We start from the raw sequence: 16,749 nt of genomic DNA on the forward strand, positions 1-16,749 counted from the left end.
TGACACAAAGTCTCCAAAGTAACTACCCTATTAAAGCCAGATAAATTTCCATAGGGAATGAGCAACTGAGTTTATCAGGTCTAGCACATTATCTCAATACTTTGAAGGGAGAATTATTTTATTACTTTTAAAAGAGAAACTTCTGTAAATGTCCTAAGTCATGGTTTTGTTATTATTATAACTGTGCGTAGCCACACAGTATCTTCCCCAATTCACAGAACTGCTATAATACCCATATACTTCGGAGCTTAACTAGAGCTATTGCTTTGAATTTCAAGCCCAGGGGCCACTACGCCTTTTATCTGATGTTTAACTCTCAAGAAGTTTTATCAAGAAAAGCCACTTTCATTGGGTTATTAGTTCAACTGATAGTCCTTGCAATTGTCACAGTATTCATGCACTAAGTAACTTTAAGAAATATTCTTCTCAATCCTTTTGAGAATTTTTAATTCAAGACATCCTTGCCTTCTCTTCTGTTCTGAAATTGACAAAAATTGACTGTTTGAAAACACACTTTCTTCAAATAAGATTTTCAGATCTGGCCCACAGCAGGCACAAAGAAAGAAGCACGCAAATGTTTTTTTTTTGTTGTTGTTGTTGTTTTCTTTTTTTTTTTTTAAATTATTATTATATTTTGATGGACAGAATCTTTCATATTCCATGGTAACAGATTTTTGCTAACCGTCCTCTCTCCTTTTGTTGCGTGTTGAGACTGTTTATAACATACCGAAATGAATTTGCACCATATTAAAAGATTTTTCAGCTGAAAGAAACTTGTGGAGCACTTCTTTACTACCAGACACTAAAAGCACTTTCAAACAGGCTGAAGTTTGTTTTTGCTACAGATGGTTTTGATTAAACAAAAACAATTTACAGGTTACTATTCATTCCTTCTGGGTCAAACATTTTACTCCTAAAGTTATTTTGGTGATTATCAACATTTCTGTTTCTCATTCCCTGGTAATTGTGGCTCCTTATTTCTCACTAAAATAATCCACAGTCTATCATTAATCCATTCTTTTCCTCTTACCAATCATTATTTAGCATGAGAAGTTCCATAACAAAAGCTATCGAGAATTAATTAGCTAAAAAAAAAATTCACATTTTACAATCAGAAGCTAACGAAGCAGGATTAAAATAATGATTAGTACACCATCTTAATCATGACTTCTTAAAATTTGTTTTCTATAATGTACAAATTTGGAATTTCAGACTCACAGAGCCTGGATTCTGTCTTACGCAGTCTGAGATGTTCTCCACACTCAGGTATTTAACTTTTACACAGTCAAAAAAGAAAGAATCCACATGAAACACCAGAGAAACATCTGGGATACTGGCAGAGACGACAATGATTTTTCCTTACAATTTCAATAGGAACTTTTAAAAAAAATGCCTTCCTGTGTGCATCTTTGTGTCTGCTTAAGTCTAAAAGTATATAGCAGAGTTTAAACTACAGAACTACAAACTACAAACTGTTTTTTAAGAGTTTAAACTACAGAACACAATCCACTGTATTCAACAGCTGAAGAAGTTTTACCCTTGTAAGCTTCTTCAGCTCAAAGGAAGTACATGCTGTTGCTGCATTAGAAGGGTGAGGCATAATATGAACATTGTCCTTTTGTTTATTATTATTATAGTAGCAGCAAAGGTGAAAAAACCCTCAGAACTGCCAATCAAAATCTGGAAAGAAGTATTTTTACACTAGATTCATCTTTTAAGCAAAGTAGTCTATTTCAGATGTACATCAATGCTTTGTTCCTGGTATAAGACTGTGCACAGGGGCTAACTTGACCTAAAGTTCCGACCTACTACCAGTTTTCACTAAGTGGTTAACATCGCATTTCTATTACCTTGAATGTTTGCTCAGTGGTGCACAGAGGATTTGTGGGAATAACATGCCTAAAAGAGAGTCTAAGTCCACAGCATCTCTTCCCTTCTAGCCCATTTCAAACCCAGAGATTTTAATCAAACATGTCACCAATTAACACTATTCATTCCTAGTGAGTCAGCATCTTAATTAACCTTCCATTTCTGAACAAATTAAAAAAAAAAAAAAAAAATCTAAGATGCTCGTATGAGTTTTTATACAAAGTTCAGCAATCTGTTTTGCAGCTTTCACAGTCCAGATTAACAGCCAGGCATGTAGTGGCCTATCTGCTCCAACTTTCTAGTGGAATAGTTATAAAACATCTAAGCAATTCACGATAAAGCAAATTCTTTCAGTTATCCTCAGAATGAAGAATATGAAGGTACCTAATAGTTTTTTTGATTGATTTTAAGGAAAAGCCCTCTGCTATATTCAACTTATAAAGAATAAGAATCTCCAAGTCTCACCTCATGCTCTACGTTTCCTTAAGTAAACCATCTTTATTTTCAGATTTTTCTTAAATCTACATATATCATATTTACACATATATCATAGTGCTAAAGGTACAGATTTTAGAAATACCATAGTAACTGAGATTCTAAGATCTAAGCAGGATGTTTTGATCTAGACCTATTCTTTGTGAGACAAATACATATGGTGTCAACAATACAATATGTGTCAATAATACAAATAGTGTCAACAATTGGCACCAGCTGCATTGGTGCGGCCTAACCTCAAGCACTGTGTGCAGTTTGAGGCACCACTATAAGAAATACATGAAACTATTAGATAGTGCACAAAGGAGGACTATAAAGATGGTGAAGGGTCTGAAGGGCAAGACATATGAGGAGCAGCTGAGGTCCCTTGGTTTGTCCAGCCCAGAGCAGAGCAGGCTGAGGGGAGGCCTCATTGCAGCCTGAAGCTCCCTCACGAGGGGAGCGGAGGGGCAGGCGCTGAGCTCTGCTCTCTGGGGACAACGACAGGACCCGAGGGAACGGCATGGAGCTGGGACAGGGGAGGGTCAGGATGGGGGTTAGGGAAAGGGTCTGCACCCAGAGGGTGGTTGGGCACTGGGACAGGCTCCCCTGGGAAGCTGTTAGAGCACTGAGCCTGCTGGATTTCTGGATTTCATGAAGCATTTGGACAATGCTCTCAGATACACGGGCTGATTTTAGGTTGGGCTTTGTGGAGCCAGGAGTTGGACTCAATGATCCTTATGGGTCCCTTCCAAGTAGGGATATTGTATGATTACTTGGAAGAACCACTGTTTATTTCCAGTAAGTACATTAAAATCTGTTCTAATAAATAAATCTCCTTACTCAAGGTGAAATCTATTTAAAATTGAATATAGAGTTTTTGTTGACTTAGCAAATACAGTGCTTTCACTTCATCTTAAATTTTCATGTGAAAAAAATATCCAGTAAAAAAGTAGGTATTGTAATGTACCACAAGAAACTTGTCAGGTTATGTATTTAGCATTTACCTAAAATTCCCCCTACTTCTTTTGGGATTTAAAGACTATAGGGTAATGCTTATTTCATTTTCTATGTTGATGCATCAGTCAATATAATTCTGTTGTAATTGATCTTTCCTCAGTTGTCTTCCATCAGTAATTTTTCTGAGCAACCAAGAACTACGTACACAATTCCAATGGGCTTCATTAATTAAATTGTGAGTTAAAAAAAAAAGAAAAAAGCTATAAACAAACATTATTAATATTAGCTTAAATTGTGAATTAGGGGCATAGGAAGTCCCAGTGGAAGATACAATATATAAGCAATTAAAAAGAATGAGAAGGAAAATACAACAAGATTCAACCTGGTTGAATATTTTACCACAGTTACAGAAATGATTTATTTGGAAAACAATGCTGAAACACAGCATGAGTAACGATGAACAGAAAATTACACAGAATGTGATATAGTGGCAAATAAACCTATGTGATCATTTGTCAGAACAGACTAATGATTAGAATTTGACAGACAGTTCTGAGGCACTATGACTGCTGAATATTAATATTATGAATATTAATATAAACCCAAACATTTATAAAGAAGTCAGGAAAGTAAAAAGCAAAACAGGGTAGAGGTTTGTACAAGTAGGCAAAGGACCAAGCACTAGAGCGCGTCTACTTCAGCAGGATGAGGTTACCTTTAGAACTAAGGGAAGAAAAAGTATGTTTAGAATACTGCAGGTTTTGATGTGTGCGCACTGAGTGGGTATGAGAGGGTAAGTGTGCTAAATCCATAAATTAAAAAAAAAAAAAAAAAAAAAAAAACAGGCTCTTGGTGTATGAAACACCTGTATATTCACGGGACTACTTGTAACACTGAGTTCCACCATCAAGTTCAAATCTGAAGTTTCATATTGCTTCCCATCTGTCCCACTTCTTGCTCAACAGACTAAATTCTCATCAGCATAGATTCACTTTGTCCTCTCTCACTTTGGAAGCTGATCGACAGAACAGTTAGGTAGGAAGTGAGCGAAGTCTTTACAGTACTTCATTCATGATGCTCTCAGCATTATATGAAGAACAGGCAGTCTGTCTATTAAGCCTTATCAATGAACAGCATTGCTATAAGCTATGAAATACACAAACGTATGATCAGATGCCTGAATTATACTATCACTAAAAATTCATGGTGAATATGATGAAGACCTACAAATATGAAGAATCCTATTCTGTTTATTATATAATATTACCCCTAGTTTTGTCTATAAAATGTTTTACTATAAAATATTTTATCCATAAAATGTTTGCTGTTAAGATTCTTCATATATTTTTAGCTCATTTTACATTTCAGTGGTTTTATGCATTTGGACTTAGCAAGACATCCACAGAAACACATACACACTTAGAATTTACATCATTTGTGTTACTGTGAGCTTATCGAAATATTTAGTCAGCGATTAACAGGGCAATAAAACAAGCACATAGTACCCAAGTTACTGTTTAGCCATGAATTTTTTCATTTTTTATCTTTATTCTTGCTAAATGTATTTAGTAGAAGTATTTATACACACACATCAGATACGAGTGCATATGTGGACAAAACTTTAGGATATATTCTATACGAAACATGTCCTAGAGAAAAATCTATTTCTTCCAACTATAAAACCTATGTTTATTTTGTCCCTCCCATTCTGATTTTGTTTTTCCACACAGCATCTCCGTTTACCTGTCAAACCTGACAACCCTCTCATATCTACATTTTAAGTACCCTTCCTCCTCACTGACGTTGTTCTCTTCATGCAACCTACATAATCTCCTAAAGTTCATTGTTTCCTTTGAACTTTAGCTCTCCACAGCTTCCAGCAACTACAGAATCAGTGGTTGCTCCTGTCTTAACTAAGAAGAGAAAATTCAGACCAAAGAAATACTAAATTTTAAACCTTTATTTATTTATTTATAACCACAGAAACAAACCTCCCCCTTTGACAGAAGGTCCTATTACCCTATTTCTGTTTAATGTATGGTAAACCACTTATTAACTACTATTTTATGCAATCTCCAAGGCTGGAAAAAAATCTTTGTAGGGTAAAAAACACCGAAGTTCTGGATAACAAATTTTGTTAATGCTTTTCCTACCACGTCTCTGTGACAGAATCCCAGTTTTCCTTGCTTTTAAGAGGAAAGCATTACTGTAAGTCCTGAAGATGACACATGAGCTTTTATGTGACATATATGGTGAGGTCATAGATTAAACATTCTTACTGACTGAACACACCTGAAGCAGAGCAACAACAGGACATACAGGGTTGGAGAGGAAAACAACAGGGGGAAGGATATCCTTGTGGGTCCCTTCTAACTCAGGGTATTTTATGATCACTTGACCCATTTCAGCTGAGAAATATACTCAGCTGAGTCAATTTTGCAATGTCAAGATTACTCAGCAGTGTATTGTCAGCTTCAAGGCATTTTCCATTAGCATGTGCTCTGGGCTTCATTGAAATATGGATCTAACATTACCAATGGCAAGGCAACAGAGGTTTGTGGCCCTTCAGAAGAAGGGCAGAACACCTCACATAGTCAAATGTGCAAGCAGATGCATGCTCTGTTAAGATCTTCATTCTTAGCTATTATTTAATAAATTAAATTATATTTTGATATTTAATTAGTTAATTAAATGATCAAATGTAAACATTTCAGAATATAAGACTTCAGAAATACAGTGATCATTGACTTGACAACTACCTACAAAAACAACAGCAATGCAAAATTACTAGAGTGCTCTTTATAATTCAAATTCAGCATTTCAAGTGACATTATAAATCTCTAAACCCACTGAGACAGAAAAATCTTGTAATTTGTTTTATAATGGATGTATTCCCACCAAATTAAATCCTAGTCATTTTATGTTTTCTCACTTGTAAGAGGAAGTGCCTGCTTTTTCTTTGAATCTCTTAATGAAATAGCCTTCTAATCATTTATTACCATTAAAACCTGTAAAAGTTACTGTTTGTCATTTAGTGTCTGGATAATTAATCTGCTTCCATGTTGATGAGGTAGTAATAAATCTATTCATAACTGTGGAAGAGAAAATAGTTTTAGATGAAGTAACTTTTTTTTTTTTTTTTTTTTTTTTTGCTATTTCTATTCCCTTGAGACTGAAGAAAAAGCTAGACTTTAAACATAACACAGAAGAACTGCAGTTTAATTTGGGGGGAAATTATTTCAAAGGGAGTAGTAAAATATTACAACATGGAAATGGATAAAATGAGCAATCAAATTAAAATCCTAATCTGTATTACAAATTCATTCAGATAAAAATCTACCTGTTTCTCTGCTCAGCCCAATGAATAGTGTACTATTCTTTTTGAAGGTATTCCCATTGTCCCTCCTCCTGCTGTTGTTCAGAGCTGTGCTAAGAACCAAAGACAAAGTATGTTGACATACCCATCTGAAATGATGACATATCCAGCTGAAATTTGTACTGACAAATGGTAAAGCAGTAGTTAGAAGGCTGTGCTTCTGCTTGTTGTATTTCAATGCTGTAACAATGTTAATGCAAGTCCATTGTCTACAGTTCCAGTAGAAAGAATGCTTAGAGTTCAGAAAAATGTGTATGCCAGAAAACGAATGAGTTAAAGAAATTTAACAATTTTTTCTTGCCTTTTTTTTTTTTAAATCTTAAGGCAAATAAAAACAGCATAGAGAGAACACATGATTAGTTTTTAATTACTTTTTAAGGGATTTTTTTTTTTTTTATCATTTTCTTGTTTTAAAGCTACAAAGGTACATCTTTGTTTTTGTTAGCTACAAAAAGCTAACAATTGCTCACCGACTCGTTTGATACAAAATACAGTTTTGGAAGCCAGTGGCTACCAAAGTGGATGTCAAAAACATCCACTAATCATACATTACAGTGAAACAGTCAAAATGCACAGCTGCAGAATACCTCAGACCAGGTGACAGTACTCACAAAACATGAATTATATGCTTATATGAACTACCAAAGCCATTGTATCTATTTACACTGCATTTTGTTACTTTTGAAATAGAAGCAAAAGCTACTCAGAAATTAGGTATTCATAATTGATGACATTATTAATGCAAATTTGTCTGACCCCCATTACGTAGCTCTTACAGAGTGGTTCAACTACTGACAGAATGTTGAATATTCAGACAAGCAAACACAAAGAGTTCTCAAAAACCATCCGCTGTCACTACAGATAAGGATAGAATGCATCATAAATGTCATTGACCATATTATAGTCTATTTTGAATATCTAAAAATAACATAACCATTAATGATGCAATGTGATAAATCATTAGATTTGCAATAGGAGAGAAGCCCACTGCCGATCTACATTTATTTTTCTAAATAGCTGTGTAACAGGACACCAGACACTATGAGAGCTCATTAACTGGAAGTTTACTTCTAGTAACAAGCCAGTGGAATTATTTTAACAGGTAGCTCCTCACCTAAACCACTCCAAATATTTATGGGTAAAGTCCTGTAACTTCTTTATTATTGTGAATCCTATAGACTTTCTTCTTAATTAACCAAAATTATTCCAGGATTTCAGAACCAGAAGGAGCCTGAAGAGAACAATCCTTTTTATTTTATTTTCATAAGGCATTTATGCAATCAAAGTAATGATTTCCAAGTTCTACTCAGCATTTTCCTTGACTATCCTCAGAAGCAGGATATGAAACATAGCTACTGTGAACTGCCTTCTCCTCCTCCCCCCCCCCCTCATTTTTAAACATACACTGACAGCATCCTAGCAAAATCATTTATAAATTTTAGGGCATGACAGAAAACAAGTATGTTCCCTTGACACTAGCCATGTCAGGAAGACGAACAAGAAAACACTATTACTGCCGTATACAACTACTGGGTACAGACAGGGTTAATTACTCAATGAACTACAATGCTGACGGGATTTTTTCCCTCCCTCTTCTCTGTGCTACAGGTATGGTTGAGATACAGAAATATGCAAAACCAAGATCAAACAAAAAAGTTATCAAATGGAAAACTGTCTGAGTCTCATTATCACTTAATAATGGTGCCAAAAACTCATGTCATCAGCGCAAATTAAGGAAAAATATGGCAAATGTTACTAAGATAGATTAAATGAGGTTTTTATCAGGCTACACGGTAAAGCATAAGAAACTGGATAATTACTTCACCTAAAAAGAACAGCAGAAATGCCATTATATAACTTCAGAGTCTACTTACTACTGGGCTAGCACAAACAAGTACAAGACTCAGAAAAATGACAGCAGGCACAAGTTCATTAAAGAATCACTTGTTTATTGCTAGGAGGGAACACACAGACACTTCGTCTCCTGTGGCTCTGCCATTGCTACCATACTTCTACTACTCAGCTGTTGTAAGGGGAAAGAGGACACAGTTCCAATGTATTCCCAGGTTCAGTGTCAGAGGGAGCATTCCATATTGTCGCACAAAGATTCCTCTGGTGCTAGGTCATGCGTGTTTTATCCCAAAGCACACCTTGCTACACAAGGATTAACAAGATTGTCACAGAAAATTGCTACCATACAACAAACACAGGGTTCCAGGAAGACTTGTTTCTCCAGCACTGCAAGTGTAGCAAAGGATCTTTGACACTGTACTATCAAACTTACATTTTCTCTTCATTTTCTCTACAGTATGATACTGTCTGTGCCTCAAAGCCAGGCATCTTTTTGAAGATCACTACACCATTGTTCAAATCTTTAATTACCATAATAAATGAGGAGAAACTAGAACACATTATAGCACACAGTATCAAAAGAACCACTGCAAACATTTCATAGCAAAATTGATGGGATATTAAACCGAATATTTGCCTTAACTTTCTAGGTATTTGCTTGACTATCAAGGTTACATGATGTGTTTACTGGTTTTACCCAGCCGGGCAGCTGAGCTCCACTCTCAACCACTCTTTCCTTCTCCCTCCTCAAAGTGAAAGGGGGAGAAAATATGAAAGGGCTCACAGGCTGAAATAAAGACAGAGACATCACTCAACAATTATCTTCATGGGCAAAATAGACACAGCATAGGAAGATTAATATAATTTACTGCCTATTACTTACAAGATAGAGCAGAGAGAAACTAAAAGCAAACTAAAAACGCTTTCCCCCTCCAACCACCCTCTCCAACCTCCTCCCACCAAGCAGTGCAGGAGAACAGGGGAGTGGAGGCTGCGGTTAGTCCCTGATGCTTCATCTCCACTGCTTCTTCATGGTCCCTCCCTGCCCCTGCTCCACGTGGGGTCCCTCCCACGGGATGCTGTCCTTCCCCAACTGAGCCTGCGGGGGCTGCCCACAGGCAGCAGCTTTTCAAGCACTGCTCCCACACAGCTCCATCCCACGGGGTCCATCCATCCCTCAGGAGCAAACTGCTCCAGCATGGGTCCCCCACGGGTGGGCGGCAGCTCCCCCCAGAACCCCTGCTCCTGCGTGGGCTCCTCTCCACAGGCTGCAGCTCCAGCCCAGGGCCTGCTCCTGCGGCGGCTCTCCATGGGCCACAGCCTCCTCCAGGCCACATCCACCTGCTCCATGTGAGCTACTCTTTGGGCTGCAGCGTGGAGATCTGCTCCATGTGGGACCCATGGGCTGCAGGGGCACAGCCTGCTCCACCAGGGGCCTCTCCACAGGCCACAAGGGAGCTTCTGCTGTGTGCCTGGAGCACCTCCTGCCCTCCTGCTGCACTGACCTGGTCTGCAAGGCTGCTTCTCTCACATATTCTCACCCCTCTCTCCCAGCTGCTGTTGTTAGTGTTTTTTCCCTTCCTTAAATCTCCCAGAGGCCCAACCAGCGTCATTCCCTGGCTTGGCTCTGGCCAGTGGTGGGTCCCTTTTGGAGCTGGCTGGAGCTGTCCCTGGTTTGTTATGGGGCATCTGCTGGGCTCTGCTCACAGAGACCACCCCTGCAGCCCCCTGCTACCGAAACCTTTACACATAAACCCTATATATGTGCCAGAAGGAACAACTATTGAAGTTCAGAGGTAAAAATTCAGTATACAGCCAATGATGTGTAATTACTACATGCTATTGACCATAACACAAATTGTTGCTGTCTATTTGTCCTAATTGGTACTTGGGGTATTTAAGAAGATGCTTATGAAAAAGAAGAGTTCCCCTCTGACAGGGCTAACACCAGACCTATTCTCTACTTCATATCTAAGATTTTGTAAAAAGACAAACATATATTAAATTATATTTCAAAGTAGTTTCACTTACCCTTTCTGCTAACACAGACTTAAAAAAATATTTGATGTGAACAGAAGAAACAATTATATTCAAGTCTTTCTTCATTCCTGGGGCATCTGAAAATGCCTTCTGCAAGCCTATGCAAACTCCAAAACACACAAAAGCACAGGACTTGGAATACTAAGCTTTTTTGTTAACCTCAAGGACTGGAGACTATTCCCCTACAGGGAATCCCCCCCAGCCCAGCACACCCAAATAAAGGATGCACTGCAACATAACAGTGTTACTTGAGAAGAGGCACACTGGACAGACAGTAGCCTTTAGTGTAGTTTCTGGTTTTCATGTATAAACTTCAGAAAAATGTTCCTCCAAAACTGCAATACAGAGAAGACAATCATACACAGCCAGTTAACTGCTAACTCCAGGTACTGGTAGTTAGACATAAAAAATAGATTAATTTTAACAGCTTGATCAAAGCTGTTGAAAATTCTTTTTAGTCATATAGTCATATTGTAGTTGCTGCTTTAAAAGACATTACATATAAATAAAATACATATTACTACTGTAGAATCCTTCAACCTTCCAGCTTTGTCATTCAAACCTGATCAGAAATCACTATTCTAAAATGACCTGATGTTGGCGATACTTGTTGCACGGTATTTTCAGTTGAAAAAGATATGACTGAATGCCCACAAATACACATTTTGAGCAACCAAAAAGAAACAACAACTTTCCTGTAGAGGGGTCACAGAAAGCATTACCAAGATTTTAAACTTCTTAGCTACATAATCATAAATGTCTTACAACAAAAGGTCACTGTGAGTTATGCAGGTATACTTTGCCTAGGAAGTTCAATTTGCAAAAACATTACTCCTTTCAAATCCTGACAACTGCTAGAATCCAAGTGTTCATTAGCTCTTTTCTGAACAACAGTTTCTACCAACCAGTAGTTTTTCCCATCCCCGTTTCCCCCCACCCCATTTTGTCTTTCCTCACTACAGGTGAACACCAGATACACATATAAGCTTGCTTATGTTTCACTCACTGAAAAGATTCAGTCAAGAAGAAAGAGTTGACTTTTCCACAGCTTTTTCATGACTGAAGAGGAAGAAAACCTGTCTGCTACGCTTTTCCACATGCCATTTAAACATCAGAAGAAAAAACAACAACCCATCAACACTGAGAGTTAAAGTATCTTCAAATTTTTTGCTCTGCAATTGGGTCAGCATTCTCATCAATTCTGTCTGAAGAGAAAGGGAAAAGGCTAGAATAAAGCTCCTAACAAATTATCTTATTCTTGCAGATAAGTTTGTTTGCCTTTATCCTAAGATAGAGGCACTGACTGTATGTTTCCCTTCAGTTCTTACTTACAGCGGCTGAACTTTCTTAAGCCACCACCAACATTAACAAGTCTCTCAGCAGTTGGCTAAACAACTGCACATATCCTTGACAAAAGCAGAATAAAATGTCTAATCTACAGTGATTTTTGTATCTGGAAAATATTAAAAAATTAATAAAGTTAATAAATAAATAAATAATAAAAACAAAGCTAAAACTGCTTTGCAGTTTTTATTCAGCTAACAGAGAATAGAGCGTTACACTTAACTGCTAAGAGACATTTGAGTATCTAATTAAGAGAGGTGATATACATGCAAAGCAAAGTTGCAGAAACAGTATGCTAAAATCTGCAAACAAGATTCTCCACTTCCTGATACACCACTAATTCAGTTTTTCAGTCTAGAAAGAAATTTGATTTTTAGATCTGGATCTAAATATTGCTGAATGAAATTGTTACAGTTGTACAAATTCTTAATGTGTCTTCAAATAGGAACAGAATTAACTGCTCTTTTTCAAAAGCTTGCAGGTTGTTCTTTATTATCATTATTAATTTATTTTTATTAGTATTTGGAGAGAACTAAAAACATAGGTGGCAAGCACCACAACTTACAGCACTGAATAGCAAATAATTACAGCAGACATTTGGAAAACCACCAGTGTTTAAGAGTTTTTCAGTTGTTGGCTAAACAACTTCAACTATCTTTGCCAAAAGCAGAATAAAATGTCTAATTAAAAATGATTTTTGCATCCAGAAAATAACTTATTCATTTAACTATTTTAAGATGAAAGTTCAACCTGTTACTGTGGTTGTATCTGTTCTGTTGTGCAACCATGCTTTCCATTCCAATCTCATCCAGAGTTTACAAGCTGCATCTCATAAGAGGAACTATTTGGCTGCAAACAAGACAGACACTCAGGAGGTACCCACAGTCTTCATCGATGCGGTGGCAAGTCCGTCTTATTACTGACTTTCAAGCCTTCCTAGCTGCTCCAATTGTGAGAGCTACTTCAGATGTTCCTCTGAGTGCAAAGATACCGCCTCATAGTGCAAGATACCACCGTCATAAATTAATCCCCTCTAACAAGGTTGTGTTGTTTGTTTTCCCTGCATAAGCAATCTTTTTTCCTGTATTTTCCTCCTACATAAAGTACACAAAGTTATTAGGTCAATTAGACAAACTCTATTGTGTTTAAACATAAGAAGACTCGATGCTAGGTTTTAGGCTGATTTTTACGTCAGAAACTTCTGTTTCATTCCATCAGAAATTCACTATGAAGTGAGCCAGTGATAACTAATGCCACAAACATTAAAAATTATATTTACTAGTGGCCTAATAGACAAATTGTGGGAAATTGCATAAAAATGCAATGGATCACAGTGTGGAAAAAGATGTTGTATATATACATATATATGAGCATTAAAAAAAAAAGAAATACAATGGCTGTTCAAAATTGCCTTAAAGAGTGTTTTAGAAATGTTTGCTGAGGGTAATTATTTAGTCTCTCAGCAATAAAGAAAGGACATAGAATAGATAGAAATAAACAAGATCACGTGAAAAATTAGGCCTCTTTCAAACATGACTGTATAAGGAAGCACAGAAGAGAGGACTTCCTAAGTCATTCTTTATTGAGTTAAACAGAGTCTCATTAGGATCAGTGGTGAAAAATACCACAAGTCTAGGATAACGATGATACTCAGCAAAAAGTTACATCTACAATCAAGTGCTAAACTGAATTAACATAAAATAGCTGTATTTTAAGATACAATTAGCTACAGTTTGAATCTCCATTTTGGATACATATATTGAAAGCTGATTTGAAAATTTGACCTTTCCAGAAGATATGAACTCCATGTTCTAATTCTTTAAACAGAAATCAGCTTCTTTTCAAGATATCTTGATACCCATGTGTACACCTTAAAACTCTGGACCCAAACTTCAGAATGAGAAAGATCGCTCTTGAGTACACAGGGAGTGTTGATGCTATTTCAATACAGAGAAAAATTAACAAAGTATAAACAAAGGATTTGTCTTCGGTTTATGAATTATCTTGCTAAACATTAAACTTTTGCGCAAAGTACAGCTACAACCAATTGAATGGAAAAACTGATTTTCAACCTACAGAAAATAATGTAATTTGTACTAACCTTCAGGATCAAGGAGTTTCTCTATGCCCAGGTGTTGCCTGGCTATGTTAAATGCATGGTCTAATCGTTGCACAGGTGACTGCTGAGAAGCAACAGCATTCCAATCAAACAGGTCGGGTCTAAAGCGAAAACAAGAAGAACAATCAGTTTCTTCTTTTTTGGTGTTAGACTATATAATTCTACTGCTATCCATCAGTGTCAGCTACTTCTTTTTAGTTTTCTTAATGAAAGAACTTGTTCAGTCAGTGCTGGAACTAACAAAGCTTGGTTTCGATTGGATTTATACCCTATACTCATCCATATCCATCACCACCACATTAACCACATTTCTTATCCCCCACTAAATCCCACTAGCCTATAAATTCATTCCCCCAAACCAGTTGTTTCCACCCATAGCGCTCTGGTCCTGTCACTCCCCTAATACCTGTCACAGGCTTGCTCACTTTCTTCCAGTCCCAAACAGCGCACAGGTAAGAAGAATCACATGCTGTGGCTGTGCACACTAAAATTAGCTCACGGCAAGCCAAGCAGGACAGGTAATTGCTGTATTTATTTTGCAGCCTTCCTCCTCTCTCCAGCCACCATTTTTTCCACTAAAGGTTTAATAATGTTATTGCTGCTGATATTAACAGGTCTCTGCTATATCTGATTGAAATGGGCCAACAGGTTCAATATCTCACAACATGGGAACATAGGCAGCATAACTGCACAGGACACTTTTCATATCAAAACCTTTAGAAAAACACATACTTTTTAGATGAGTACAGAACTGTACTCCAATCATGGGTTTCAGCTGATATAAGCAAAAGCCCCACAGCACAAATTAAATGTGCTTACAGGAAAAGACATAACAAACAAAATTAAATTACAGCTCAGATACATAATCTGATCCCTTGTATTACCAGTTGCACTGTTTGCAATATAAATAATGTTAAGACACTATGATCTTTGGTATTTCATCTGAGACTCATCCATTAGGAGATCAGAATTTTTTATCAGGCATTTGGGAAGAACAAGTTTAATCAGGTGTTCAATAATTGATGTGCATATAATATGAAGAAAAACAACTATACTATTTGTGATTTTGACACAATGTTCTAAAACAGAAATCATTTACACATATAATTTTATCTACAGATATATTAAGTATGATCTAAACAATTTGCAATGCTGCAATTAGCTGTGACAGATTTACTTACATTTTTATTGATTTCAAAAGTTCATTTTAAACAGTGTCTCCCACAGTTATAATATATGGCTAAAATGTTCACTACATCATGCTGTAATAACTTCAAGAGAGCAAAGGAAAAATGCTATATATGTATTAGTAATTTCCCAGTTATGTACCCTTGCCGTCCAATTTCTTCTGAGAGTGACTTAAAGAGTAACAACTAAGTTGTTATGAACTATTTTGCTTCTCTATGCAGAAGTTTACAAACATTAATTAAGAATAGAAGTATCGCCATTAATTTATCCTTCCAACGTGCAAAAAGACTTTAAAACGTTAAATTTGTCTGGAAACAGGAGGGTGATGGAAAAGGAATCTTAAGAGGTTGTTATCTAGTCATGGTTGTAGTAAGTCTGTGAGATCAGAATGGTTTGTATACTAAAATACAGGTCTTTCCAAAGCACAGCTTACGTCTACACAATTTCTTGCATCCTGTTGGTACTGGATCTGGCTGGGATGGGGTTAACATTCTACATAGCAGCTCATATTGTGCTGTGTTTTGGATCTGTGGTTGAAATCATGTTGAGAACACACTCAGTTTTTGGCTATTGCTGAACAGCACTGACACAGCATTAAGGCTTTCCCTTCAATTTCATCCTCCTCAGCATCTCTCTTTTACTACAAATAGCAAAAATTTGAATTGAGACGTAACTGTAAGATTAGCAAAGGATCTTTAATAAACCATTGGCAGGTGTCTTATGTATTTTCTTAATATAGTAAACATAAAATATAAAGAAGGTGGCAAACATTCCACATCAACTCAGAAGTATATAACCTTCTACAGCAACTCAGATCTCAGAGCATCAACTTAATTAAAAATAATAACAATAATATAATTGAAAATGCTCTCCCTATTCCAACAGGGATTTAATTCAGCAGATATTCCCTTTGTTAAAAGAATACCTCACTATACACACTTCAGTGGTCCCATCACTAGAACATAAGCATTATAATAGCAGCTTGAAATGTCAGCTTCTCGGTAAAAAGTCTCTAGATGTTTTACTGTGTACACTTACAGGGCAATACTGTCAAATATGACTGCGGGAGATATTACAGGCTAGAAGATTATGAACTGTGGCAAATGGCAAATAGCTCTTAAAAATCCATGAAAAAACATTGAAACATTGAAACTGAGTTTTAGTAGCTATTAATGGCTTCCAAAAGAGTTTAAATATAGGAGCAAGCAGGTGTGAAAAAGTACAGAAAAGAAATCAAATGGAATACTGATTCTAAGCCTTCACTTGTTCTCTCTGTATTGTTCAAGTTGTAGAAAGGGAGAGCAAATCCGTTCTTACATCTGCAGCTTGGTTCATGTCTGACAGGGAGTAAATCAAAGCTGACATACTTAGCAAACATTCACTCCTCTCCCCAGAAACATACAGGCATATGAATGTTTAAAATATAAGTCAGAAAGAACTAGAACATGTTGAACTCCAGCTAGCCACCAGCTGATCAACTAAAACATTACAGACCTTGCTTATGACAAGAATATGGACAGCATACATT

General features: G+C 36.7%; 1 protein-coding gene across 9 annotated transcripts in view; it reads right to left on the bottom strand.

The window, feature by feature from the left end:
- DMD (dystrophin) overlaps positions 1-16,749 on the bottom strand; it is a 1,234,381-nt gene that overhangs the window by 827,585 nt on the left and 390,047 nt on the right. For all 9 annotated transcript variants that reach the window (XM_084305928.1, XM_084305932.1, XM_084305933.1 and 6 more), the window contains exon 7: positions 14,016-14,134. In XM_084305928.1, the coding sequence (XP_084162054.1) occupies positions 14,016-14,134 (119 nt within the window). The remainder of the gene's footprint in view (positions 1-14,015; positions 14,135-16,749) is intronic.

The sequence above is a fragment of the Netta rufina genome (assembly GCF_964035555.1).
Source record: "Netta rufina genome assembly, chromosome: 1".
Lineage (NCBI taxonomy): Eukaryota > Metazoa > Chordata > Aves > Anseriformes > Anatidae > Netta > Netta rufina.